The 26,541-nt window shown below is 59.6% G+C and overlaps 2 protein-coding genes across 3 annotated transcripts in view; both read left to right on the forward strand.

Moving 5' to 3' along the window:
• Nucleotides 1–9,222, forward strand: part of PKD1L1 (polycystin 1 like 1, transient receptor potential channel interacting) — a 166,311-nt gene extending 157,089 nt beyond the window's left edge. The window contains exon 61 of the mRNA XM_032874935.1: nt 9,070–9,222. Coding sequence (XP_032730826.1) covers nt 9,070–9,222 — 153 coding nt within the window. The remainder of the gene's footprint in view (nt 1–9,069) is intronic.
• A 16,257-nt stretch (nt 9,223–25,479) lies between these two features.
• TNS3 (tensin 3) overlaps nt 25,480–26,541 on the forward strand; it is a 197,203-nt gene continuing 196,141 nt past the window's right edge. For both annotated transcript variants that reach the window (XM_032875022.1, XM_032875023.1), the window contains exon 1: nt 25,480–25,589. The gene's annotated coding sequence lies outside the window, so the exon portion shown is untranslated. The remainder of the gene's footprint in view (nt 25,590–26,541) is intronic.

A 26,541-nucleotide genomic window follows, 5' to 3' on the forward strand; every position in this document is an offset into this window, starting at 1 on the left:
GGTGTGCCCGCGGGGCTACAAAGCAATTGGTCAATCACTTGGCCCGTCCTGGCTGTGTGATCGCGGGCACATGGCTCTCCCAACCTGTTTCTGAGATCCACAAAATGTGGCTGATTCAGCACACACACCCCACCGACCCATGTCACTGATAATGGCAGAATTTGGTGAGGGGAGCCTGTGCCCTCTTGGGCAAGCACTGGGGGCACCCCAGAATTTCTCCTGAGCTTCCCAGGAGTGGGGACAATGAGCAGGAAGTGTCTCTCCGGGCTCAGCCGGGAGCCTGGGCAAGGTGAGTGGTGCCATCTGCCGACACCCACATCACGGGTAAGGGTCCCCGCCCAGGAGTGGGGGACAGGGGACCGCGGGATACAGGAGGAGCCAGGGACAAGCCCAGAGGAGCCCTTAGCTCCCGACATGTTGGTAGGAATCTGGAGATGGCCAGGGGGGCTGTGTGGGAGGGACACCACGGCTCTACCCCAGACGCTGCTACTTGGGGACACTGATTGCACTGCAAGAGGGCCACGGAGTGACAGGGCCCATCACCCCACCGTCTAGGGGCTTCTGTGGATGGGAGTCAGAGGGGCCCAACACCCAACCTGCTGGGTCCCCCGTGTCACCCTGCTGTCCACCTGTCCCCAGGGAGGGGAGAAGACCCTGGTCGCCTTACTAGGCACAGGCACTATCCCTCCTCAAAGAGGGAGCTGTACCTGGGGACCCTCTAGGGGGTCCACCAGAGTCCCTGCGGCACGCAGACTGAGCAGGAGGAGGGTTGTGGGCCGGAAAAGTAGCACGTGGGGGCCGCCGTGGAAACCAGGAAGGCAGCGACATCCCAGCTGCCCCAGATCCAGAAACCAGGGACTCCAGCCTCGGGGAAAGGCACAGAAGCCTCCCCCATCGTTGGCAACGACGCCCACCAGCCAGGTTTCCCATTGGAATCTGGAGCGGTCCCGTCCCTCGGTCAGCTGAGCTGACCACGGACGCAGAGCACGGGCTCCTGGGCTGGTGGACAAAGGCCTCAGGCTCCCGATTCATCCAGCACCGAGCATCGAGAGGACAAGCAGACTATGGTCCCTGCCCGCCGGGAGCAAATGCAGCCATGGGCTCCCCCAGGAGAAAGCGGGATCCATGCACGACCCTACTTACAATTCCTACCCTAGCATCCTTCAGGGGACCAGCCGGCTTTCCTTTGTCCCCATAGCCATGAACACATGGATTTTAAGGTTGTTGGTGCCTCCTGGTCGAGAGAAATCTCTTTCCTCTTTGATACTAACATTGTTCCCTCCTGGGCCCCTGGGAACCTCTTCAGGCAGGAACCCCTGTTGGCGAGGGGTGCGTGGGGGGGTGTCAGAGGACCACGGTCCCCACATCGCCACCAACAGCCCAGCTGTTGCGCCGGGTCCTTGACTCGGCATTTCTAAAGCCTATCTCTCTCCTGAGACCATCTCGGGTCAGCTTTCCGGCTATGGGAGAGGGGACTCATTTCTTGCTTTCTCTCAAAATGAATTTTCTTGTCCCCCCAAACCGCCCTGAATGTACTCACGAATGAGGTCATGCTTTAGATGTACACACGGATCTATTTTTTTAAACGTCGGTACAGCTCTCTCAACAGAAACAAGGGAGGCATCTCAGAGCGAAAACCCATCTATCTCTTGTGGTTTGGTCTGATGAAAGTCTCGGCAGAGGCTCAAACCCACACATCCGTCTTGGGTGCAGGGGGCGCTCAGCGCCGAGGCCCCCCCCCCCCCCCCCCCCGCCCCCCAGCGTGGCGGAGACTTTCCCAGAACTCCGGTCTCCTCTGGTCGGCCTGGGAAAGGATGTATTTAGAGTCATTTCTGTTTGCAGTGTTTGGGGCTTTGGTTTTTTTTGTGGGTTATGTTTTTGGTTTTGGTTTGGGGCTATTTCATAATCCAGAAACATACCAGCTCTTGTCCCTCGGTGCATCGTCTAGAATGTGAGACCGGGGCCAGTGGGACCCTCTAATTAGACAGGCTCGGTGGAATGAGCCAGATTTTAAAGACTAAAATAAACTGGCCATGGGAGACAAACAGAACCGGGAGGCCCTCCCCTCGCCTGAAGCATTTCCTGGGGCCAGCAAGGCCCGCAGAGGCCAGGGAAGGTCCTGCCGGCCTGGGGCGCCGGCCAGAGCAGCTTTGCACTTGACCGTGAGGACAGAAGAGCTCAAGTCCTCTTCCTTGTCACCGTGTTTGTTTTTTAACGAGGACATCAGCACTATTTCCAATTCTTCCGGATGATGAAGACTCCACTTTGGGCACCCCCGTGAAGGTGGCCTTGTCACCACCTGGCGGGAAGTCCAGGGCCAGACGCCCAGAGTCCACTGCTGACTCTGGAGAGGCCGGGCCCGGGCCAATCCAAGCTCTTTTCCTGTGACCCCAAAACACTCATCGGCTCTGTCTGTCCATCCCACGAGCCTTTCTGGTCTAGAGGGAGGATCTATTTTAACATCTGCCCAAGTCACCGCCACCGTGGGCCACCCCAGCCCCAGGGACAGCCCCTTGGGTGTTGCTGGCAGATCTGGGCACCGTGGGTGGTTCTGATCCCACGGCTGGTTCCACAGGCCTGTGGCCAAGCCGAGCCAAGGTGGCGTTGGCCCAGCGGGAGCCTGGGGTCTCTGCTCCAGACAGGACAGGCACACCCGTCTCACATGTGGGCCCCAGACGCTGTGGACCCCCACGGGGACCCCCCTCTTGCCCCATTGGGGCGATGACTGCTGAGTCCACACCCCAGCTTCGCGAGTCCGGGGTCTGTGCACAGGAGTTACTGGAAGGCCCTGTCTCTTTCCACCCTGCAAAACCCACCGGAAAACGTCTGGGCCTAGCCCCAGGCCGCTAACCACTTCCTGTAAAGCTTCTGAGGAACAGCAGAGCTGGGGTCTCTGGCTTTTCTCCACCCCACCCCCATGCTTTCCTTCTCCAGCCGGAGCTGCCAAAGTAAAGAGGACCATTCTGTTCACAGGGTCCTGCATTCCAGAGAAGGCTCGGGTTTCAGCGGGGGTGGGGTTCTCCGGATCTGCACTGAACCAGTGAGCGGGTGACCTGGAGGCCTGTGCTGCAAGGCGGGGGGCACCCCTAGCCCAGGACACCCAGCGGGGACGCAGGACTCAGCCGGACAGGGGCACACGCAGCAGCGAGAGAGGGGGGTTGGCAGAAGGTCCATTAGGCTCCGCTGAGGACCAGACACTACCCTGAGTTTTCCCTGCATTGCCACCCCATTTTCCTGCCAGTCCTTGGAGCCCCCGGGGCCTGGGGACCCCATCCCCACGCGGGTGAGCCACCAGGCTGAGCTCTGCCCTCTCTCCTAGCCCTGCTCTCTTGCCTTCTCAGCAATGTCTCGTGCTTTGCAAGATCTGTGCTTTGCCACAATGTTGGGGCCCCTGGTTGTGCAGATACGTGCAGCACCCTGACCTGAGGACACTGGGGCAGCCGCTGTTGGAGCTCCGGACTCTGTTAATCAAGGAGGGCCAGGCCTTGCTCAGACGCAGGCTCCCCGTGGGGCGCGAGGCTGAATGGGGGGGCGCACCACCTCCCAGCCCGGCTGCCGGGTCCTCCGCCGGGGGGCACGCAAGGAGCACGCAGCTGGGCCCCTGTGTCTGCCGCTGCTCCCGCTCCCCTCCCACGCCGGCCCGAACGTCCGAACAGAAGCATCTCTTGTTTCCCAGGGGCAGTGAGCCTCCTGCCGTCGCTCCTGTTACATGCGTGAGGCCGCCACAGAGGGGCAAGGGGGACCCCAAGGGCCTTCCTCCATTCCTCTCTGTGCTCCAGGCCTTCAGAGGCGGTCCCCCAGCAGGTGTTCCTGGCGCTCCCTCTCCCCTACCTTCTGGCCACGGAGAGGTCCCCCTGCCCTTGGACCTCTGCTCTGGTCTCTGACATGCAGTTTTCTCCCACACTGATGGGCAAACTGTGTCAGGTTCGCCCAGAGTCTTGTGAGTTAGCAGTGACTGACCAATGCAAGTCACACTTGCTGCTAGACCTGAGGCTGGACCTCCACCATCACCATCTGACCTCCACCGTCACACACCCCTGACCTCCACCATAACCATCCCTGACCTCCACCATCACCGGCCCTGACCTCCACCATCACCACCCCTGACCTCCACCATCACACACCCTGACCTCCACCATCACCGGCCCTGACCTCCACCATCACCGGCCCTGACATCCACCATCACACACCCCTGACCTCCACCATGACACACCCTTGACCTCCACCATCACCGGCCCTGACCTCCACCATCACCATCCCTGACCTCCACCATCACCATCTGACCTCCACCATCACACACCCCTGACCTCTACCACCACCATCCCTGACCTCCACCATCACCATCCCTGACCTCCACCATCACACACTCCTGACCTCCACCATTACACACCCTTGACGTCCACCATCACTGGCCCTGACATCCACCATCACACACACCCCTGACATCCACCATCACCACTCCTGACCTCCACCATCACTGGCCCTGACCTCCACCATCACCACCCCTGTCCTCAACCATCACCAGCCCTGACCTCCACCATCACCATCCCTGACCTCCACCATCACCATCCCTGACATCCACCATCACTATCCCTGACCTCCAGCATCACCATCCCTGACCTCCACCATTACCATCTGACCTCCACCATCACACACCCCGGACCTCCACCAAAACACACCCTTGACTCCACCATCACCGGCCCTGACCTCCACCTCACCACCCCTGACCTCCACCATCACACACCCCGACCTCCACCATCACCATCCCTGACCTCCACCATCACCATCCCTGACCTCCACCACCACCATCCCTGACCTCCACCATCACACACCCCTGACCTCCACCATCACCATCCCTGACCTCCACCATCACCACTCCTGACCTCCACCATCACCGGCCTTGACCTCCACCATCACCATCCCTGACCTCCACCATCACCGGCCCTGACCTCCACCTTCACCGGCCCTCACCTTCACCATCACCATCCCTGACCTCCACCATCACACACCCCTGACCTCCACCATCACACACCCTTGATCTCCACCATCACCGGCCCTGACCTCCACCATCACACACCTCTGACCTCCACCATCACCACCCCTGACCTCCACCATCACACACCCTTGACCTCCACCATTACCATCCCTGACCTCCACCATCAATGGCCCTGACCTCCACTGGGACCTCGTTCTGGGGCTAGCACAGAGTCACCCTTCCCCACCTGGGCTCCCTAGACCTGGCATCATGGGAAGTGGGAATTCTCTAGGGAGACAAACAACCCATAGGATGGGTGAATGGTGACAGGTGCTGCTTCACAGTTCTGTGAGCCGTCGGGGGACGTGCATGTGGCAGGACAGTGGATACTCTCGGGAGATGGTGTTAATTCTCATGCATGGTGACAGGATTTGGGGATGCGAGAGAGAGCCCTTATCCTCAGGAGAGGGGTGTCCCATGTCCCAGGCTTTGTGGTCCAGCTTCGGGTGCATCAGAGAAGGAATGGGAGGAAACGGGGAACAGAGAGACAGCAAATACCCTGAGGGGCTCCAGGCGCGGGGCATGCATCCCTGCTGTCCCTGCAAGTTCTCCCCATGTGCACAGTTGGTCAAGAGGCAAACCCGGAGGGTGAGCCGGTGAGGACCCCGGTGTCCCCTGTGTGAGCACGAGCAGCCAAACACGGGCCGTCCTTCACCCTCTGCGTGGGACCTGGGTCTCCAAAACGAGCTACTGGTTTCCTCCAGGGACATTTGGAAAGCCCTTTGGGGTATGGCTGGCCTGGTCCCCGTCCACCCGGATGCCACCGTGCGCACAGCCTGCAACCACCACACCTCGGGGACGTCCCAGCTCTGCCCTGGGTCTGTCTGGATTTGAACTTTTAGAACATGAGCTCATGTCCGTGCAGGGGTTTCTGTCTGTCCAGACTTCTCCATCCAACAGTGCCCGCGCCCAGAGGCCGTCGGGGTTTCCTACTCCTGCAAGTGGCGGCCACAGCAAACGCCCAAGAGTGGGTAGGGCGTGCCTGTCTCGCGGCTGCCAGAGGCTTGAAACCCTGCTTCCGCAGACGGCGCCATAAAGACATAACGGAATCGCTCAGTGTTTGGAAAACCCACCCGGGCAGGAGCAGCCGGTTTTTCCCTTCGGCATCCTTTTGCTGCACTTTCCTTGGTTTCTCGACTTCACTCAAGGCCCATCTGCTCCCCAGGGGCAGGTCTTCTACTCAGCGTCAAGGGCACCCCAGCAGCCAGCCACGTGGGGCTCAAGGTTGCTTCTGGCAGCCGGTGACCACGGGCACCTGGCACATGGAGGTGCTGGTATCTTCCGGCTCTGGCAGAGCCACACAGAGGTTAACAGTGGCCAGTCATCCCCGGTGTGGTCCTGCCCCAGTGCTCACCAGCCCAGGCCTCCAGGGACTCCCTAAGGCGATTTCAGCCCAAACCTCATTTCTGCCACTTTCAGCCTGATTCTTGACCAGAGACAACGGCACAAGTGCCATCTCCTTGGGGGTGCTGCCTGGAGGGACTGAGGTCACCCTGAAGAGTCAGGGGTCAGGGTCCGGGTCTCCTCCCCCCTCCTCCTCCTCATCGTCCCTCCCCACCTCCCTCTTTCCCTGGGTCCCACCCCCCAACCTGAGCCTTTCCCAGCAGCCTCCCGCATTCTACTCAGAGCCTCCCCAGGCCCCAGGCCATGTGTCCTCAGGGACAGGACCCTAGCCGGGGCCGGAATCCTACAAGCCACCTTCTACCAAGGCAGCTGGCCGGCTCTGAGCTCCGTGGTCAAGAGGCAGCCAGCATTCCCAGCAGACACCTGCGTGGTGGCCCCCTTGAACTCCACGGGTCCAAAACAAGTCCATCAGCACTGTCCTGGATGTCACCCCCTTCCCACAGCCACTTTTCCTAGAGACGAGGCCCCTGGACTTGCTGCCTGCTGGTCCCCATCGCTGACCTACAGGGCCCTGCAAACCAAGTGTCCCCGGTTGCCCACAGCTCAGAGACAGAACCTTCCTTTCCTTCCTTGGGTTCAACTGAGACCGGGCCCAGTGAGGGGCCACAGACAGGCCGAGCTCAGGGAGCTTGGGCCTCCCACTGAGAAGTGGACAGAGCATACGCCCAGAGCAGAACAGGCTGGGCGTGGGGATCCGAGGAGAGGAGGAGGTGTCATGTCCAAGTGTACCCCATCTCAGTGGCAGGGGTGGGGTGTGCTGGGACCCCACAGACACACAAAGTGATGCACAGGTGTGCCCAGCTGGGGGCCAGGGTTTTGAAAGAGTTAAAGAGGGGACGCCCCTTGCACTGCCCAGTGCTTTGGAACGGACCCCTCAGTGCTGTCATAACAGATGGAGAGGTAGCTGCAAGCCAAGCCCTGTGCTGGGAGCTCGCCGTGCACCTCCTCATCTAACCTTCTGAGCTAGGAAGTTGTGCCCATTTCACAGAACAGGAAACAGAGGCCCGAGTTAACAGACGACAAGGTGACACAGCCAGTGACAAGAAGGTGAGGTTTAAACCCAGGCCGTCAGCCCCCAAAACTCACAACCCTGCCACCTGAGTTCCTGATCCCTGAGAAACTTCTGGGGTGAGGCACCGGGTACAATGAGGGGCTGTAGGGTTCGAGAAGACGGACTGGGAATTCGGTGCAGGGGAGGGGGTTTCAGAGCCCTTCTGGGGCGTTGGCTCTCCTGCCGTGCGCGTGCTGTTCTTTTACGACAAAATAAAAGCCGCCTAAAACCAGCTCTTGCTCTGAATCTCCACGGGATCGAGAGGCACTTCCTGTAGGAGCTCCTCTGGCGGGACAAGGGGAGGACGTGCCCCTTTCTGGCAGCGTGTTCCTGGAAAGCCCGGGTTACTGACCTCACCTCTACCCCCCGAGAATCAGGGGTGCTTGGCCAAAACTACCGCACACGGCTGCGGAGCAGGGCCCGGAACCTCCGTGCTGGACATGGGCCCCCGTCTCCAAGCAGGGGTCTCCCGGCTCTGCGGCTCCCGCGGGGAGTCTGGGTAACAGGACGAAACAGCTGGTTTCGATTTAGAGCAATCCCCGCGCCCAGCTGCGACCCCAAGGAACAGAGTTATTTCTCGAAGTCGAAGCTCTGTTGGATCCTTTCAAGCAGCCAAGGGCCATCCGTGGCAGCCGGGTGTTGTCACATGACGCCCGCCCCCCTCCCCCCGCCCCCTCCGGTCGGCCCTGCAGAAACACAGCCGCGCCAGGGACCCTCCACAGGGTCCCGTCCTCGGGCACCTCCTGACCTCAGCTATTACAAACCCAACATGGTTTTTTAAAAGCGCTCGAGGATTGAGAGAAAGCCCTAAAACGGTCTGGGGCTCAGGAGTGCCCACCCCTGGAAAGGGTTAACGGGTTCCTTCCATGCTAATATTTGGCAGCCAGAAAAAGGAAAAGAGAGAGAAAGGGGACAGAAATTCACCACAGCTGTTAGGTACCTAAGGGGACTTTCTCAAGCACCAACCCTGTTTGAACAACGACCTGCCTGGCCCGCTCTTGGGCCCCCAAATTCTCTCTCCGTTCAGTCCTGCATTCTCTTGGCCTCCCTCCCCCCAATTACTTAGTAGGAAAGCAATCTGTCCTTCTCTGGGAGACTTAAGGCACCTGCCCTAGGGGACTCCCTGTGAGTCCTGCCTCTCTGCCTCGGCTCACTGGGGCAATGCACAGCCCCAGGACAGAGCCTGAGTCTCCTCACATCCCCGTCCGGCCCCCACAGACCCTGCTGTCCGGGGCCCCAGCAGCCTGCCCCTCCTTCCCTGCCCCACCTTGTTCTGGAACCGGCCCCAGCAAGGACCCTGGGAGAGGATGGTGGGTCTGCTTCCCAGCACTGGCCGGTGCAGGACTGTACTGTATGAGTTATGTCTGCTTCGGGGACCCTGGGCATGTTCCCTCACTCTTGCTGCGTGATGGAGAGTGGGGTCTCTGGCTGCTGGGAGGTGGGGGTAGGGGAAGAGCAGAGCTACCGCGGGCGTGTTGGCGACCAGGCCGGGCCACCACAGGTCCTGGGGCCGCCCCGTCTCCAGGGCCCCGTGCAGCCCTCCCCATGGTGAGCAGGGGCTGACCCCTGTCCCTTGCAGGCAAGTCCTGTGGAGAAGTCGGTCTGCCTGTGGCTCTGTGCAGACCAGCGGGAGCCGGGGCCAGGCCTCTCCATCAGCCTGGGGTGGAAGGAGCTGGAGCTGGCCGCAAGCGCCCCATGGCCAGGCCTGGAGGAGGGAGTGGCAGCGGGCTGAAGAGAGGAGCAAGGGTGAGACCGGGACTGAGGCCATGGGAGCAGAGAATCAGAGCTGGTAGGGGTGACGGGAGGGGTTGGTAAGCACCCTCACCCCCTGTGCGGCCGGGGTGGGCAGTCCAGAAGGCCAGTCGCTCACCCACATCCTGGCTGCCAGCATGCCCGGGCACAGAAGGGCTGAGTACCCGAGTACCCACAGGACACGCCGGAGACTCCCACTGCGGGATGCCTCGCTGTATCTCCAGCTCTGTAAACACGCGAGCCTCCCTGAGCCGCTCGCACGGGCGTGGAGATGGCCGGCAAGGGTCTCTCCTTTCGAGACACATTTGGGAGCCCGCGTCTTGGCGTCTTGCACGCCTGGGCCTCAGGGGTGCACGTGCACAAATGAGACTCTCCCCGGGCAGGTCGCCGCGTGGTGGTGGGCGGCAGGCACCTGCTGAAGGCTGTACCGGCTGACGAGCAGAGGCGTTTGTGAGGAATTAAGGTCCCAGCACTGAGCGAAACATTTTGCATCAATTCTATCTGTCTCCCTGGGGCAGATGGGAGTTTCCAAAGGCCGCCCGCCCCGCCTGCGTATCTCACCCCAAGTGCCAGTCACCACCGCCCTCCAAAAGAGGATGGCCCTGGGGTGCTGTAAATGTTTGCCAGTGGGTTATTGGGGAAAACACGCCTGGTTTGAAGCACCTGCCAGTGTCTGCGCATAAACGTCTCTGGCCGAGGCAGCCAAGCTCCCGGTGGGACATCCCCGAGCCGGCTCCAGGTCGGCCCAGGACACCGCATTTCCCCTGCGCAGACCCAACAGATGGGGCTACCCTGGGGGCAGAAACAATGCCGATATAAAGCAGAATAATGTGGAAGTGATAGGTTTTGAGAATTGACGGCCTTTGTTTTTCTAATACGATTTATGTAATTACAAGTTTCTATAACTTCACCTTTAACGAGGCCCATGGCGAACCGGCTGGAGGAATTCTGGACACGTTACCAGGCGGTTCCCCTGCACCGGCGCCGTCGGGCTCCAGATGCTGGACGCCAGAGGCCAGGGTGAGACTTGCCTGCGGGGTGGGGGTGGGGGTGGCCAGGCGTGGGTGGGCGGTGCTTCTCGGCAATCGCCCACCGCGCCCACACTGAGTTTGCGGGAGAGGAAGCAGGGTCCCAGCGGATCCCCACGGGGAGTGGGGACCCCTCCTGGTCTGGGTGACGGCCGCCACGGCCCCCTCAGGCGCACGTAACCCGGGGTCTCTGAGAAACGAGGCAGCCTCAGCGTCCTTCAGGTATTTTCAGGCTGGCACCCGTGCACCTGCTCTGGAACGGGCAGGGGCATCCCAGCCTCTGTCTGGTGGCCAGCGCTGTTCAAATGTCCCTTGCCAACACACGGGATCGGATTCCGTCCCCACAGAACGCTGTTACCCTTTAGCGACCAACCCGCTTGTGATTCTCCAACAACCCATCAGCCACCACACTGACCGCTAGAGAATTTGCTCTTCCGAAGACAGACCTTCGAGCCTCACAGAGAAGTGCAGCTCCTCAGCCAACAGCCCCTGTGTCTGTGGATAGGGCCTGTCCTGGCTGCTGCTTACCCTCTGCTGGGAATTATTGCGGGGGGGGGGGGTGACCCTGTCACATGGGGAAACTTGGGAGCTGGCAGAGCACAGTGCTGGGGACAGGTGTGCAGCCTTCCTCCCAAGGAGCTGTGACCGTGGGGTCCTTCCTCTTTCTGGGGCTGGAAGACGGGGTGGCCGGCGAGGGGCAGTGGCCGTGTGTCCTCATGGCAGAGGGACCCGCCGGAGGAGCTGTGTCTGTGGGAGCGAGGCCACGGGTGCCGGCAGGACCCTGACCCGGCCAAGAAGGGCTGGGTGGGGACCCCAAGTCTGCGGCGGAATTCCTCTCACGGCACAACCACTGCCAGGGTACGAGAACCTGCCTCCCAGACGGAGCTGCGCGGTGTCGCTCTGAGGTCGCAGGGTCGGCAGGCACTCCACTCGAGGCGGGTCACTTGAGGACACGTGTGCAGCAGATCACAAAGGAATGCTGGGGGACCCCGAGACGGGTGTCCCTGACGGTGCCTCAGGTGCTCAGGACCACAGCCGTGAAACCGCATCCGTGAATCTCATGGGACAAGTCTGCAGGCTGGGGAACGTCCCTGTAGCATGACCGGCAGAGCACACAGCAAGGGAATTCTCTCCCCCGGCCCCCTCCAAGGCCCCCTCCAAGGAAGCTTCATGTTTGTATCGGTCAGCTCAGCCCAAGAGAACTGCGCACACAGACCGGGCATCTGAAAACAAAGAGATGTATCCTGCCCCTGGGCTGGCAGCTGGAAGTCGGAGATCCAGGTGCGGCAGGGCTGGTCTCTCCAGAGTCCCCTCCTGGCCGTGCAGACGCCATCTCCTTCCCGGGTCCTCATGGGGTCGTCCCTCTACGCGTGTCTGTGTCCCGATGTCCTCTCCTTATAAAGACTCCGGTCATATTAGACTAAAGCCCCTATAACCTTGTACCGTAGTCCTCTCTTCAAAGGCCCTGCATTCAAATGCGGTCACATCCTGTGGTCCTGGAGGCGCTAGGGCTTCCACTTAGGGATATTGAGGGCACAGAGCTCAGCCCACAGCAATGTCTTGGTCTTCTTTTCCTTTCTTTCTTTCTTTTTTTTTTTTTTTAAGATTTTATTTATTTATTTGAGAGAGAGACTGTGTGTGCAAGAGTGGTGGTGGGGGGAGGGGCAGAGGAAGAGGGAGAGGGAGAAGCAGGCTCCCCGCTGAGCAGGGAGCCCAACGAGGGAGCCGGATCCCAGGACCCCGGGATCATGACCTGAGCCGAAGACGGACGCTTCACCAACTGAGCCCCCCAGGGCCCCCTAGTCCTCTTTTTCTTAATAAAATACCATTTATATTTGTAAAAAGTTAATATGCACACAGCAGGCGGCAGGAATCTGTAACAGGAACGTCTGTCCCCACCTTGACCAGAGACACGATTGAGCCTCAGATGTTCACGTTCATCGCTGGGGTCACGACCTGAGGCTCAGACTCTCCCCCACTCAGCAATAAGCCTGAAGTCCAACAGAAAACAAGGCTCCCCAGCAGGTCTCCGAGCTGCTCTGATGTGTCTCTTGCTGGCTTCTGGGCTTCCCGCACCACAGCCTACCCCTTTGGCAAGCTCGCCCAGTCTTCCAGATCCCCTGATGGCACCCCCGGCTCCTCTGGGCCGTACCGGCACCCCCTGTACTCAGCCAGTTGGCCAGCAAGTGGGCCACACTCGCCGACATCGGGTCTACCCACTCCGCGGGCCGGACGCCATCTAGCAGACTGCTGCAGGGAGCCGGCCTTCTTGTTCAACGTCTGATTCGTTACCTGCTGCGCTCAGACTTTTGATGTGGCCCATCACCCACGGCCAGTGACGGGCAGCCCTGCCGTGGGTGCGGCCAGCCAGGACTGTATGCTGACCCTTGACTTCCGCCGACACGCATGTAACAACATGATCCGGAATGAGGATGACCTTCCTGCCCGAGTGAACTTGATTCTGCTGTTTCGTTACTTGCTGAAGGACTCATGCTTATCTTCGCAGCTTATCGCCGTGACAGAGTCAGAGAGACCGCACGCCGGGGAGGAGGGGGGCTGGGCCCCCGAGCTCCTCGGAGACACAGACGGAGGCGCTGGTCTTGCCGCAGGGCTGAGCGGGGCGGGGAGACAGAGCGGCGCGTAAGGGCTGGAAGAGTCACCCCAGAAAGGAATGTTGGCAAGTGAAATGATTTACTTAGAAGTACACGTCTAGGTTGGCCACTGGGGCCCTTCCAGGCTCTTTGCAAGAATATTGGCATCCCAAGTATGTGGCAAGAGCTGGCCAGGGTCAAAAAGCTGCTTTGTGTCCTTCTGTTTGGAGAAGGGAAATGGGCTTTGCTGAGAAGCAGTCTCCACGCTGATGGTGAGCAGGGCTGCGGACACAGAGCGGCCCCACTCTCTCCGGGATGGGGTCTCAGAAGCTAACAACCGGGCTGGAGTTATGAGGACCCATCATTTTAAGACACGGGCAAATGTGTTTTTATCCCACGTTGGGAAAGTGATATGAGCCCATGGGGAATCCAGGAAAACCAGGGAAAGTGCGAGGAGAGCTTGCCGACAGTGCCGCGACCCAGAGCGGGCCCCGCTCACCCTCCCCGCCCCCCCTCCCCGTAACCCCCTTCCTTCTTGCTAGGCTTATTCTGACCACATTTTCATGGACGTAAGCACGCCCCTCCCCCACTGCATCAGAGCGTGTGGGCAAAGTCTGCTGTAGCTGAGAACCTTCTTTGAGGCCATCCTTGCAAACACTGGCATCCAGTCTCCATCTCTGGTCCCTGGTGAGGTCCCTGGAAAGGCAGGCTGGGGCTTGAGGCAGCGCTTTGCGGCTTGAATGGCCATCCGGGGGTTTCTGTTTTGTTTTGCAGTGAAGTGGGGACACCAATATGGAGACAGTAAAACGTGTGACTGATGGGACGGCTGGGGGGCACAGTCGGTTAAGCGTCTGGCTCTTGGTTTTGGCTCAGGTCATGATCTCGGGGTCGTGGGGTCGAGCCCCACATCAGGCTCCCCACTCAGCCGGGAGTCTGCTTGAGAATCTCGCTCCCCCTTGCCCTGCTCTCTCTCTCAAATAAATAAATCTTTAAAACACACACACACACACACACACACACACACACAACGGGAACAGTAAAGTACATGGACACTCCCACCCCACGGTGTGTCCTCGGGAAGTGTTGCCCTGTGCTTGTATGTCTCATTATAGACTAGCTTGGGGAACACCTCTGTGCCCGAATGTCAGGGGAAAGTCAGGTGGGGTCACGGACGGTTTTCCCAGGGCTTTTCCCAGCCGCAGGATGATCAAGGTCCTGCAGAGGCTTCAAAGTGGGAAATGACCTCCTTCTTTTGGGGGGGCGAATCAAGGGATGGCCAGGGAGAGTAGCTTAAGGAAGGAGGGCTGGTACCAGAGGGCAGACCCGGGTCCCTGGAGGTCACCCTGCTCCTCCGAGCGGCCCCGCGGGGCTAGTGCTGGTTTTCATGTGTGTCCCACCGCGGACCCCGGGGCTGGGCAGAACCAGGTAGGAAGGAGTGTGTGTCTGACCTGGAGGAGGCCGGCAGGTCCTGCCATCCTGTGGCCCCAATTTTCTCACCTACGGATCACGCCATAGAAACTCAGGACAGAGGTTGGCAAACATTTTTTTTTTTTTAATAGAACCTTTTATTGAACCAAACTGATACACACAAGAGCCCTGATATTGGAAAGTCAAAGCCGTCATTTTTGGATACGGATGTCCATGTTCCAGTGCAGAATGTTTGTGCATGCGCAGAGCCTGTGAGATGGCCACGGCACATGGCTGGGCACACATAGGGGCCAGGGCCGGGGAGAGGACTAGAGCCCCAGGCCCCGCTCCCTACCCCCATCCCCACCACTCCAGTCAACCCCGGCCTGCCTTTGGGTCTGGCAGGCAGCAGCGAGGAACGCCTGGCTCCCAGGCAGGGCGCGGCAGGTGTGTGGTCTGTTGGCCTCACGTCCGTGGCTTTCCGTGGCAGAACACGCAGATTCTCTACTTAAAAGGAATCCTGGAGCCTGCAGGGCCCAGAACGAAGTCTGATTTTAATCATGAGTTGATTAGCCACAGGCTTGTCTTTCTTCAGTGTCTGACTTACTAGAGTCACAGCCTGGACTTGGGCCCGCCCCTTGGCCTCACGGGTCTCATCCGGTCTTTGCCCGGCTTCCCCTCGGAAAACTCTGGAGGCCAGGCTTCATCTTTCCAGGTGGCAATGGGCTTCTGCCAGGTGTCTGTTTGTGGGGACTTGCTCGCTGCTCTTCTTTGGACGGGACAGAGAAGGGGGGCCATAACCGCCGCGTGTCCTCTCGCTGGGCTCTGGGGAATCCGTGAGGAAGGAAAACAGCCCGGTCCCCGGCCACCCATTTACTTATTAAGGAAGAATGCTGCTGAAACCCAGAGCAGCCCCCGGCCCTGTGATCTCGGCCTGGCTGGGACAGGCCAGGCTGAGCACCGTGCTCCCGTCCAAAGACTCGCTCCTAGAGTCGCGGATGGATAGAGACCCATGGAGGTCTGTCCACTAAGGTCTGCAGAGCAGAGAGTGGCCTTGGACCCAGGGAGTGTGTCGGGATGTTTTCTCCTGGGAGTAAAAATCTCATTCACAAAATAATCAGAAGCAACCCTCAGGGGGCTCAGAGGGTTCTTGGGGTGCAGCCTTGAGGGGATTGGGGGGGTCCTGGGTTTTCATGGAGTGCAGCCTGTGGGGGCCCCAGGGTTTTTCAGGGTGTAACCTGACAGGGCTTGGGGTTTCTTGGGATCCAGTCTAAGGGTCTCAGGATACAATTCTGGAGGACCCTAGTGTCTTGGGGTACAATCTGGGGGGCCACAGGGTTTCTTGGGCAGCTCTGGGGGCACTGGGGTTCCTCAGGGGGCTCTCGGCAGCCTCCGCACAAGCCAGCCTCACTTGTCCCCACTGTAGGCTGGGGGGCCCCGGCTGCAGGTACCCCAGGGAATGACAGGAGTGACTGGGGACTGAGAACCATGGGGGGCGGGGGGGGGGAATGGTTTCAGCAGGGACTTCCTGGGGCCCTGGGGGAGGGGACACTCACTGCAGACACTCCTTTGCCCTTGGGGGAAAGTGGGTGTGTTCAGGGGAGCTCCTGCACTCTTCTCAGCTGGAAACCTTCAGCGTCCTGGGTGCCTTTCTGACCATCAGGATCTTCAGCTCCCCTAGCCTCCAGCCCTATCAGAGGACACCATGGGGAGCCCCAGATGGGACGGGCACCAGCCAGCGAGAGCCCCCAGGGCACAGGCCAGGCTAAGGAATCTTGCAGGTCGGAATTCCTCTCTTAGATCTGCGGGGAATACACCCACCTACATTCCTGCACTAGTTTAAAATCTACGGGCTTTTTTCCCCCACAAAAGACCATTTTTAATAGAAAGGAGATGTTGATAACTCATGCTTCAGGGTAACAAAGCCCTCCTCCTAAATATATACACATCTCCTTCCTAGGCAGTAGTTACAAAAACAGGGGGTTTTTTGTTTTTGTTTTGTTGTTGTTGTTGTTTTTTTTTTTTTTTAAGCACATTCCTCGACCCAGCCCTGGAATTCGGAGCTCAGGCTCAGGAATCTGCCCCCGCATCTGCCCCGCCCCTGATGTGATTTTGACGATCTGCAGGTTGGGAAAAGCCACACCTCAGGCAGCAGATTGTTTCCTGGCTGGGGCTGGAGGAACGAAGGTGAAGGGAGGCTCTTTGAGCACGGGTCCCGGCCAGCCTCCTTAAACGTCTGCTGCGAGCACCGGACACAGCTCTGAACAGAGCTGGGAACCCACCAACAGCCGGATGGGGTTGGTTGTAGTGTCGTCCCTACTTCTACAAAAGAAAACACCAGGGCACAGAGAGGTTCATTAACTCACCGAAGTCACACAGCAAATCCTGGGCCACACCAGGATTCCATATTACTGCCGGCTGTGTTCCCAGGGAGCTCCCCGGTGGAGAAGATGGAGGGACCCCCCGAGTGTGAACTCGTGCCCCTCGGGGGTGGGGTGCAGCCCCCCTCCCCGGGCCTGCATGAAGACCCAGATCAGTTGGCCTCTATCTCTCTCATGGTTGTGCTCACGGGTACAGCACAGGGACGCTGGTTCTGAAGTTTGTCAGAACGAGAAACAAGGCTGGGGCTCCTGTCTGAGGTCAGGCAAGCGTGCGGGGCAGGTGCGCCCGTGCTCACTCCCGGGGGGATGGCCTGTGTTCAGCCAGGGGTGCGCCCGGCCCTCGCTGCGAGCAACAGATGAATGCCAGAGACCCGGTGTGCGTGGTTTTTATAAATAAATTATATGTTACATTTTCAAAGGAGTCTGTTTAGAAAGAATCCTCCATTGACTAACCCTTTGTAAACTAGTACCATTTGATAAATAATTCCTGGCCCCTGTTGCCTGGGGGAAGGGAGGAGGAGCTCACAGACGCCCCCTCCCCCCACCCCCTACGCCTGGCCGTCTTCTCCCTGCTGCCCCCTTTCTGCTCTCAGATTCCAACTGCTAATTGCTCCCAACCCCAACCCGGGCTGTGCCAGGAGGGTCCCCAGCTGAGTTTGGGAGCCAGCCGGATGCTGACCTGGGAACATGGCCGCAAAGCCTTCTCCTGGGCAGGCCTGCTGGGCGGGGTTCCCTCTCCATGGAGAGCCGCTGAGCGAACATAAAATACCAAGTGATTCCTTCTGTAATTCATAATTGTTTCCAAGCAAAACCATGAAGTCCAGGGCTGCCGGCTAGAAGCAGGAAGAGGAGAATGGACTGGCCCTCCCCGGTCCTCTCCCTGGCGGCCGGAGCCTGTGGCAGGGGGTGCTCCCCTGGAACGGTTGTCAGACCTGGGTTCCCCGACCCCCACCCCCGCTCAGGGTTCCTGGCACTGAGCTCCACCTCCCGCCACCCACAGGCGCCGCCCAGGCCAACCACAGAGGCTGGCTGAGTTACCTGTCAGGCCCAGAGCAGAGGGCCACAGGGAAGCCACCAGCGGGCCAGTGAGACTCGGGGCTGCAGTTGACAGGGCCCTGTGTCTCAGACAGGACCCCAGGCTGGCAGAGGTGGAAGGCTGCAGGTCGGTGGAGATTCTCACTGGGTTCTCCCCCAGAACTGGAAGGGCCCATGCTTAGCGTTGGGTCTCTGCCCTCTCTCCTGCCCCAGGCAGGGACCCTCCATCTGTCCCCTCCCCTCGGGGCCATCTCCTTGGATGCCCCTACCCCAGGCTGCTCCTGGGCCTCACTGTGCACCTGCCTCTGTTCCTTCTTCTTCCCCCAGGGGTACTCAACCTGTCCACTCCTGGGCTGGGGCACATCTTCACACTGTCAGGGCTTCCCGAGAAGGCCCTCCTACCAGCCAGCCTGAGCCGCTCCTCACTCCTTGGGAGAGGGGGCTGATGCTTCCAAGCCTGGGAGCTCCCCTGCGTTGGAAGCCTTCAAGCTGAGCCTGGCGAGCGTCAGGGATGGTGAAGGGGACATCCTGGCATGGAAGGTGGAGGTCGGGGACTTTGCCGCCCGGAACATTCTGGAATCTTGAGATCTGCCTGGCACGGCATGGACCCTGATGTCTCACCATGGCGATCCTAGAGGCAAGGGCTCACACCGGCTGAGGGCTCAGGAAAGGTTTGCACAGCATGGGACCTGGCAGACATGCGCGTGGACAGACCTGTATTCCAGAAGGTCTGCGGGAACCATGTTACGCAAGGCATCTAACAACATCTTACCGAACAGGTATTCTGTGAACCTTTGCTGGATGCATGAATGTATGAATGAATGAATGAATGAGTGAGGGAGGGAGGGAACGCATGTGCCCGTGATCTCAGGTTGCGCTCTAAGCCAGCATCGGGGGCTTCTGTCCTATTCCGTGTGGGCTCCCATGGCGAAAACCATAGACCGGGCGCCTTAAACAACACTTGTTCTCCTCCGGGGCTGGAGGCTGGACGCCCTGGATCCAGGCGTGGCAGGGCCGGTCCCCCACCCCCCAAGGCTTCTCCTGGCCATGCGGACACCGTCTCCTCCCTGTGTCCTCACAGGGTCGTCCCTCCATGTGCGTCTGCATCCTGACATCCTCCTCTGATGAGGAACCCAGTGTCCTGGAGTAGAACCTGCCCTAGGGACCTCGTTTTACCTCCATCACCTCTTCAAGACCCCTCTCCAAGTACAGTCCTTTTCTGAGACTAAGTCCATTCTAAGACTGAGTCCATTCTGAGTCCGTTCTGAGTCCCGGCCTGAGAGTTAGGGCTCCAACATATGAATCTGGGGGGGTCACAGTTCAGCACAGCTGAAGGAGCGTGTGGCTGAGGGTGCGGGGAAGGTCCCACGATACGGGGAGCTGACTTCAAGCACCGAATTCGACAGCACCATGGGGTGAGCAGGAACCCACTTTCCCCACTGAAGTTCCCCCTCCAACTGGGATTCTGTCTCAGGCCCTGCAGGGGGGGCTGTGCGCATGGGGACCTGTCCATGGGTCTCCAAGGAAGGGCTCTCCTTGTCCACCTCCCTGGGCCTCTGCCCCCGACAGCTTCATTCTTGCATGATTTGGTGGGGACATTCTGCTGTCTGGGTGGTCCATCGGGACTGTGGTCAAGAGATGCACGCTTGGCCTGGCCCTTGGTTTGTCAGCCACGGCTGGGAGCTGACCTCAGCAAAGTTCCATTCTCTGCGGTCCCCGGCTTGGTTGTGGCAGTCGCCAGAGCCTCTACAGTCCCGAGGCTGCTCCCGGTCAGCACTCCCTGCCCAGGATCTGCAGGGGAGACTCCTGGGTCTTCTGGGGGCCCCTGACCACAGCTCCGTGCAGGAAGCACTGCTTATCTTTATTTTTTTAAGATTTATTTATTTATTTGACAGAGAGAGAGGGAACACAAGCAGGGGGAATGGGAGAGGGAGAAGCAGGCTTCCCACTGAGCAGGGAACCCAGTGTGGGGCTCGATCCCAGAACCCTGAGATCATGACCTGAGCCGAAGGCAGGTGCTTAAGGACTGAGCCACCCAGGTGCCCCCTGCTTTTTTCTTTTAAGATTTTATTTATTTGAGAGATACAGAGTGCCCGTGCATGAGAGGGGGGAGGGGCAGAGGGAGAAGAGACTCGACCCCAGGACCCTGACATCATGACCTGAGCGGAAGACAGACAGACTCTTAACCGACTGAGCCCTGCAAGCACCCCAGGAATCACTGCTTATCTTGAGATCTGCATCATAATCTGCGTCCCGCTCCCCCCATGGTGCTGTTGAATTCGGTGCAGAATGTGGGAAAAGCAGTCGGAGCATCAGGGACTGGTACTCATGTCAGGAACCTAGTGGGTTCGCCGAGTAGATCACACACAGAATAGAGGAAGAGGATGGTAATACCTTTGTTTGAAATTAAGTCACAGTTTTTGTTGTAAAGCACTGTTCACGAAGTCCATCAGTCTGGATTTGGAACATGCAATGTACCATGTAAATGGTTTACTATGTCTGATGTCCTTAGAATGAAGGTCAGGTGTTATCGATGCTTTAAATTTTCCTTAAATATTCACATTATCTTCAGTAGAAACATGTATGTTTTAGAAAGTCATGTCCTTCTTGGCACCCTATGTCCCCCGCGGTGCCCACTGTTCCTGCTCAGCTGGACAGACACCACGACACACAGGGCAGAAACGTGGAATCAGACACATACTTTATCCCAGAAATTTCATCTCTTTGGAAATAAATCCATGTTTCACTAAAAAAGACGAAGTTTAAGAAGGACACAGATGTGAAGGGGAGACAAAGGGAAGGAACTCCGCACGTCCACAAGTTCAGTCGACACAAGCTCCCCGAGCAAGGGAACCACGTGTTTTGTAGCCGAAGGTTCACGGAAGTTTGGGGGGTGCTTGGCTCTCTCCAGGACGTGGAGGGGCAGTCCATGGTGACATCTCGTTCTTGGTTATCTGCGGCCGGGGACGCACGGCGGTGCTCGCTTCTGTAAGGGAAGCGTTTTCTCTTTCTAGCTCTGATGGCATTTTTAAATATAAACTTTTCATTTGAGAATCGCTTTAGAGGTATAGAAACGTGGCAAGGACCGTGCAGAGCCCCAGGAAAGACACCCACTCCCCGCATCATTCTCCGATGGAGACCCTGCCTTACACGGTCACATTGTCATGGCTCAGGTACCGGGGCTGGGACCTCACGCTCCTCTAAAGCCCACAGCGTATTCGGGGTTCGCTAATGGGAGCCCACCATCCTTTCTCTGTCCCAGCACCCCGCCCAGGACACCAGCAGACATTTAGTCCTTGTGTCTCCTTGGGATCCTCCTGAGAGAATCTCACACTTGGCTTTTGATGACCTTGACAGTGTGGACAAGCGCTGGTCAGTGTTTCGTCGTCCGACAGCCCCTCAGCTGGGATTGTCTGGCGTTTCCTCCCGCGTAGGCTGGAGTTCAGGGTGAGCTGGGAGGGAGACACAGAGGCCGAGCGTCATCCCCACCACCTCAGGTCGAGGGGATCTGCTCTCAGCACCGCTCAGGGTCACTGTAGACCCTGACCCCCAGGCTTGGGGGTGGGGAGGGAGCCCCATCTCCCGGTCTCCTTGGTGGGGAGCTAGCCACATAGGCTGTTTGGAAATCTTCTCTGAGGGGGATCGGCCCTATTCGGACGCACTCATTCAGCCAGTCAGTCCATCAGTATGGAGTCATGCGTGTTTATATCCATACTCTGAATGATAGCCCCAAACTGTGTTTGTTTTGTTGCTCAGATGGCTCGAGATTTTTAGCCACCAAGAGCTCTGTGGGGTTGGGGAGTTGGGGGCCGGGTCCCTCCCACTGCCTCAAGCCTTTCATTCCTTGGCACTAGTCCAGCTCTGGGCTCCACTCATGGGTTTCCTGCTGGGACCCAGACCCCAGAACCCGCCCTCTCTCCCAGAGCTCCGGCTCCTCCCAGTGGGGAGTGGGATCAGCCCTTAGCGTGGGGCGCGGGGGCTGGGTCTGCTCATTGTCCCCGGGTTACTCCTCCCAGGTCTTCTTCAGGGCAGTTTTTATTTATTTATTTATTTATTTTTTTAAGAGAAAAAGAGAGGGAGAGGGAGAGGCAGCGGGGGGTGGGGGGCGGAGGCAGAGGACGAGGGAGAGAATCTCAAACAGGCTCCATGCCCAGCACAATCCGCGCTCCTGGACACCCGGGCCCCTCAGACCGGTTCGTTCTTCCAGGATCACCCGCTTATTCAACACACACACCCTCGCCAAAGGCTCGCGGAGGCCCCTGCGCCCAGCTCAGCACTGGGGAGGCCAAGACGTAGCTGGGCGGAAGGCAGGCGGGAGCAGCGAGGGGCGCTGCGGGGGCGCTGCGGGTCTCCCATCAGTGCGGCCCCTGGACCAGGAGCTCAGGACCGGAGTCTCAGGACCCGGCTGCGCACCTGCGGGGGAGGGTTGGGCGGGAGGAAGAGGCGCTAGTGCTTGAGGCTAGGGCGGGGGGATGGGGGAGGAGGCCACGCCCACACGCTCCAGGCCACGCCCCTTCAGGCGGCTCCTGTCCTCACCCCTCTGCTCGGAGCTCTCCGGAAGGCCCTGATCCCCTAGGAATGGGTTTGGCTGCAGAAACAGAACGCTGGACTGTCAGGGCTTCAGGGATGGGCCCCAGAAGTCCCGAGCCGATCCGCCCTGCGGCGACTTTCTTCCCGCTCTGCCATGGCATTCGTTTTCCCGCTCTTTGCCTCCAGTCTCCTGGGCTCCTTCTCTAAGTGTTGCCTGGGGTGGGGTGGGGCGCGGGACCATCAGGAGAGAGAGCAGCCCCAGCGGCCGGCAGGATGGAGCCCAGCTGGGTTCTCTGGGCAGGCTGCTCTCGGGACAAAGCAGCCCCGTGGGACCTCGAGGTCCCTGTAGTGGTCCAGATTCCTTCAATGAACACTTGCTGGCCGGGCTGCTGGGAGGTGGCCCTGAGCCATCCACCTCCTTTGGGGACGACCTCAGAGGCAAAGGGCGGCCTTCCAGCAGTGTTCCACGCCCAAGACTGACCCATGTGCTCCAGGACAGCCCCCACAGCACCGGCACCCTCTTTGCCTGCCTCCGTCTCTCCCCTGGCATATGAACATGCTCAGATCTGTCTCAGAGCCGATGTCCATGGCCCCAGCAGGGCACAGGTGGGGGGGGGGCATAGCTGCGGAAGATGGTGTGCGTGCATTTTAGCACAGAGAGTACTGAGATTCCATGGGTTTAGGGAAAGCCTCTGGGGAACGGAAAAGGCGAGGTGCTGGGTCGTGCCTGTGAACTTGTGTGCCGGGGGAGAGAAGCATAGGGAGGGAAGGGGGCCATGTCCCTGTGAGCTCTGGAGGAGCACCGTACCTAAATGCACCGCACCAGCTTGTGGACCTGCTGCAGCCTCCCAGCATCCCGTGTCCTGCTTCCTGCTTCCCCTTCCAGTGGCTCCCTGGAAAATGTTACTTTTCAGTGCAAGGAAATCAGAAAATTATCCACATCGTTGCCCACATGCTGTCTTTGACCCAGTCTGAATTGTCAGACTGCGGCCGTGGCCAAGACCATCTTCATGGCAACAACAAAGTTCCAGAAAGTTCTTTCAGAACTCCAGTGGGAAGGAACAAGAGGGGCTCTGGGCAGTGGAGACGTGGCCGAGCCCCCACCCAGACCCACGCCTGCCCCATCTGCAGTGCTGGGGAGGGAGTGGCGGGTTTGGTGTAAGCCTGTTTGACCTCAGCTAAACTGCTCTGACTTTTGTTTTCAGATTTGAGATATTTTTGGATGGGTAAGGATGGAAAAAATGTGTGTCCCCTTTTCAGATAATTGCAGCGTGCCCTGTTGTTGTTCAGGTTCTAGGAGAGTCCAAGTTGTGGGCTGGGAAGTGGGAGCTCCTGGATTTGGGAAGCCCGCCCCACCCTGTGCCAGTCTCTGGCCAGGTGCGGGCAGGTGCGGGCATCTGCATTTCGGTGAATCTGGGAGCCAGCTGCTCGGGCTAAGGGAAATGCACGAGAACACCAGGTCCAGTGTGCCTCCTCCCTTCTCGGGGCTCTGCGGAGGGATGTATGAAGACAGACACTGTCTCAATAGGCCTCCACGTGTCCACAGTCCCAGAGGCAAGGGACAGCTAGCTGGCAAGGGACAGCGGGGTGGGTGGCACTGTTCGGCTTTGAGGGAGAGAAAGTTGAGGACAGAGATTTTAGGAGAGGCTGCCCCGCAGGGGCGAGGATCCCCCGCTTCCCAGCCGCGTGATCTCGGGCAAGCTTATTGGCCTTGTCCCCGCAAGTAGATGTCCTGGTACCTTCAGAAGTTCAAGTTCACCTAGTCGTTCAGCCAGCAGGGACCTGGACACTGTGACAGAGCCTGAGACACAGGATGGGCAGAGGTGGTCGGCTCTGGGATGTTCCAGTAAAGAGACCAGTTGACACAGCCGGGACAGCTGGATGGGCAGAACAAGGCAGCGTGGAAGAGAGCTAAGAGGAGCTTGTCGGCCTGATGGTTCTGGATCTTTGTCACGTTCTCTTGCTGAACAGCTGGGTGACCTTGGTCAGGTTAGCTATAATTTCAGCTTCTTTCCCTATGGGTGATAACATCAGCCTCAGCCCCGTTTAGGGGTCCGCGGGCTGCGACCTCCTCACTCCTCCCTTCTTCTGCTGAGGCTCCTCCACGGTACCCTCTGCCGTCTGAGGATGAGAGTCACAAGTTTTGACCTCTTGAGAAATCATGCTACCCTCTAGAGCAAGGCAGGGGTTATTGGCCTTTCCAAGAGGCGTTGCAGGGTAGGAGTGGGACAGGAGCGAGGGTCAGCCTCTGCTTTCCGTGAAGAACAGAGGAAGGTCCCCGCAAGCCAGGACAGGCACGGCTGGACCCCGAGGGCCCGGGTAGCGTTGGGTGTCCAGCCCCGATCAGGGGCCGTTCCTGGTAACAGCAACTTAAGACGTGCGCAGGCCTCTCCAGGTGGGATTCTAAGACAATTTGGTCCCCGAGGCGGGTACAACCCCTGCCCTTCTTCTGCAGGTTGTAGGGTGGGTGTCTTCTCACATGTGCTTTCCCTGTGCCGGGGCTTCCCACGCACTCACGGGCCTCAGGATAAGATCTTGTTGACACCGTTCTTTTGCCTGTGAGGGGCAGCACTCGAAATCTGCAGAGGGCTGTGTGTTTTCCAAGGGCATCTTTGGAGGGTGCTGCCCATTTCCCAGATTTCACTAATGGGTAAACAGAGGCTGAGAGACTGACTGAGGGGATATTTGAGTCTCGGGGGGATGCTGGAATTTCTCTGCCTCTCCTGCCCTGAGTATCCCTCTGGCCTGGGACCTGCTCTCCTGAACGCTTCTGGCCAGACAGTCCTCCTTGTTTCTCCCGGCTCATTTTAAGAAGTCATGTGACTTGTGAAGTCCCTTCCAGGCACTTCTAAAGCATCTTGGGCCTTGCCCCCCTATGGCAGCGCTGCTTTACGTCTGCAGAACCGTGCTAGAGTGTGAGCTACCCGCGGGCAGGGAGGCCTGGGTTCCCGCGGGCACAGTAATTGCAGCGTGGAAGGAAGGAAGGAAGGAATGAGTGAAGGAAAGAACAACCGGTTTTGCAGGGGTCAGGCCTCCAGCCTCCCCCCGCCCCCCACCTGCGGCGCGTGAACTCTCGGAGCAGGGACCCCTGGGTGGGCCACCATTTGGCGGTCCCGCGGGGCCTGGCGGGAGGTCCCGGGGCGCAGGGGCCCACGGGGGTGCGCGGGGGCGGGTCCGCCCTGCGCCCGCAGGGCTGGGCGCTGAGGCCAGGTGACCGGCGGCCGGGCGCGGCGGCGGCGATTGCCCGCTCCGCCTCGAGGGGGCCCTGCGGCGGGCGCGGCGGCGAGCCAGGAGGACGGCCCGCCCGCGCGCTGCTGCGCTGCTCAGCGCCCGGCCTGCTGCGGCCATCGCCCGCGGGACCCGCCGCTCGCCCAGGTACCGGGTCGCGCAGCCGCCCGCTTTGTTTCGGGCCGGCGCCGGCGACAGCGCGCTGGGCGCGGGGAGGGGCTCGGGAAGCGCGCGAGAGCGAGCCGGCCTGGGGTCCGGGGACGGGGCCGGCGGCGCAGATCCGGGGTCCGGGTCCGGGTCCGGGTCCGGGTCCGGGGGCGCGGCCTGAGCGGTAATGCGCGGCGGCGCCCGGAGGACTTCGCTCTCTGGGACGAGTCCCGAGACTTGCAGGGCGGAGAGCCGAGCTCGGGGGCCCTCTCCCGCTCTCGGCCAGCAGGCTCCGTCCCCGTCCCCGGGCTGGGCGGGAGGCGCGGGGCGGGTGGGGGGGAGCTCGCTCCTTCCGAAGGAGCAGAAACCGCGCGGGGTCGCCGGGACCCCGCGCCACCTGTGGCACGTGTCCCCCGGCCCGCCGCGCCGCCGCTGACAAGCCGCAGGGGGGAGGGTCCCGGGGCGCGGGCGGGGGTCTGCGTGCGGGTGGGCGCCGCTGGCTGACAAGGGCGCTGAGGGCTTTGCCTGAAGTGATACGAAGATCTGTGTGTGGCGGGAAGGGACTGGATTCTTAAGACAGCGCCAGAGGGTGACCCCCACTGTCCACCGTGGTTCATACCAGCGCCCCGGGGTCGTGGGGACAAGAGAGAGCACTGCTGAGGGCGGTCACTGCCTGCTTACGGAGAAGCGCCCACCCAGACGGGGTCCCAGCCCTTCCCACACTTGGGAGTTTCTCCGGGTTTTCACTCCCTGTGATATGGACGCGTGGGCCTCCAAGACTTGAAACATATCCTGAAAATAGCACGTCACGAGTTTTCATTGCATTCATTGCATTAATGTTAATATTGCATTAATTATCTCATTGCCTGACGTCCGGCCTTCAGGAACCCCGTTTTGACATTCTGGTGGGTTTGCTGTGTGCCCGTTGCCCTCTTTGAGTCTTTGAAGTGCT

This window comes from Lontra canadensis, unplaced genomic scaffold, assembly GCF_010015895.1.
Source record: "Lontra canadensis isolate GAN:19392208 unplaced genomic scaffold, GSC_riverotter_1.0 scaffold54, whole genome shotgun sequence".
Lineage (NCBI taxonomy): Eukaryota > Metazoa > Chordata > Mammalia > Carnivora > Mustelidae > Lontra > Lontra canadensis.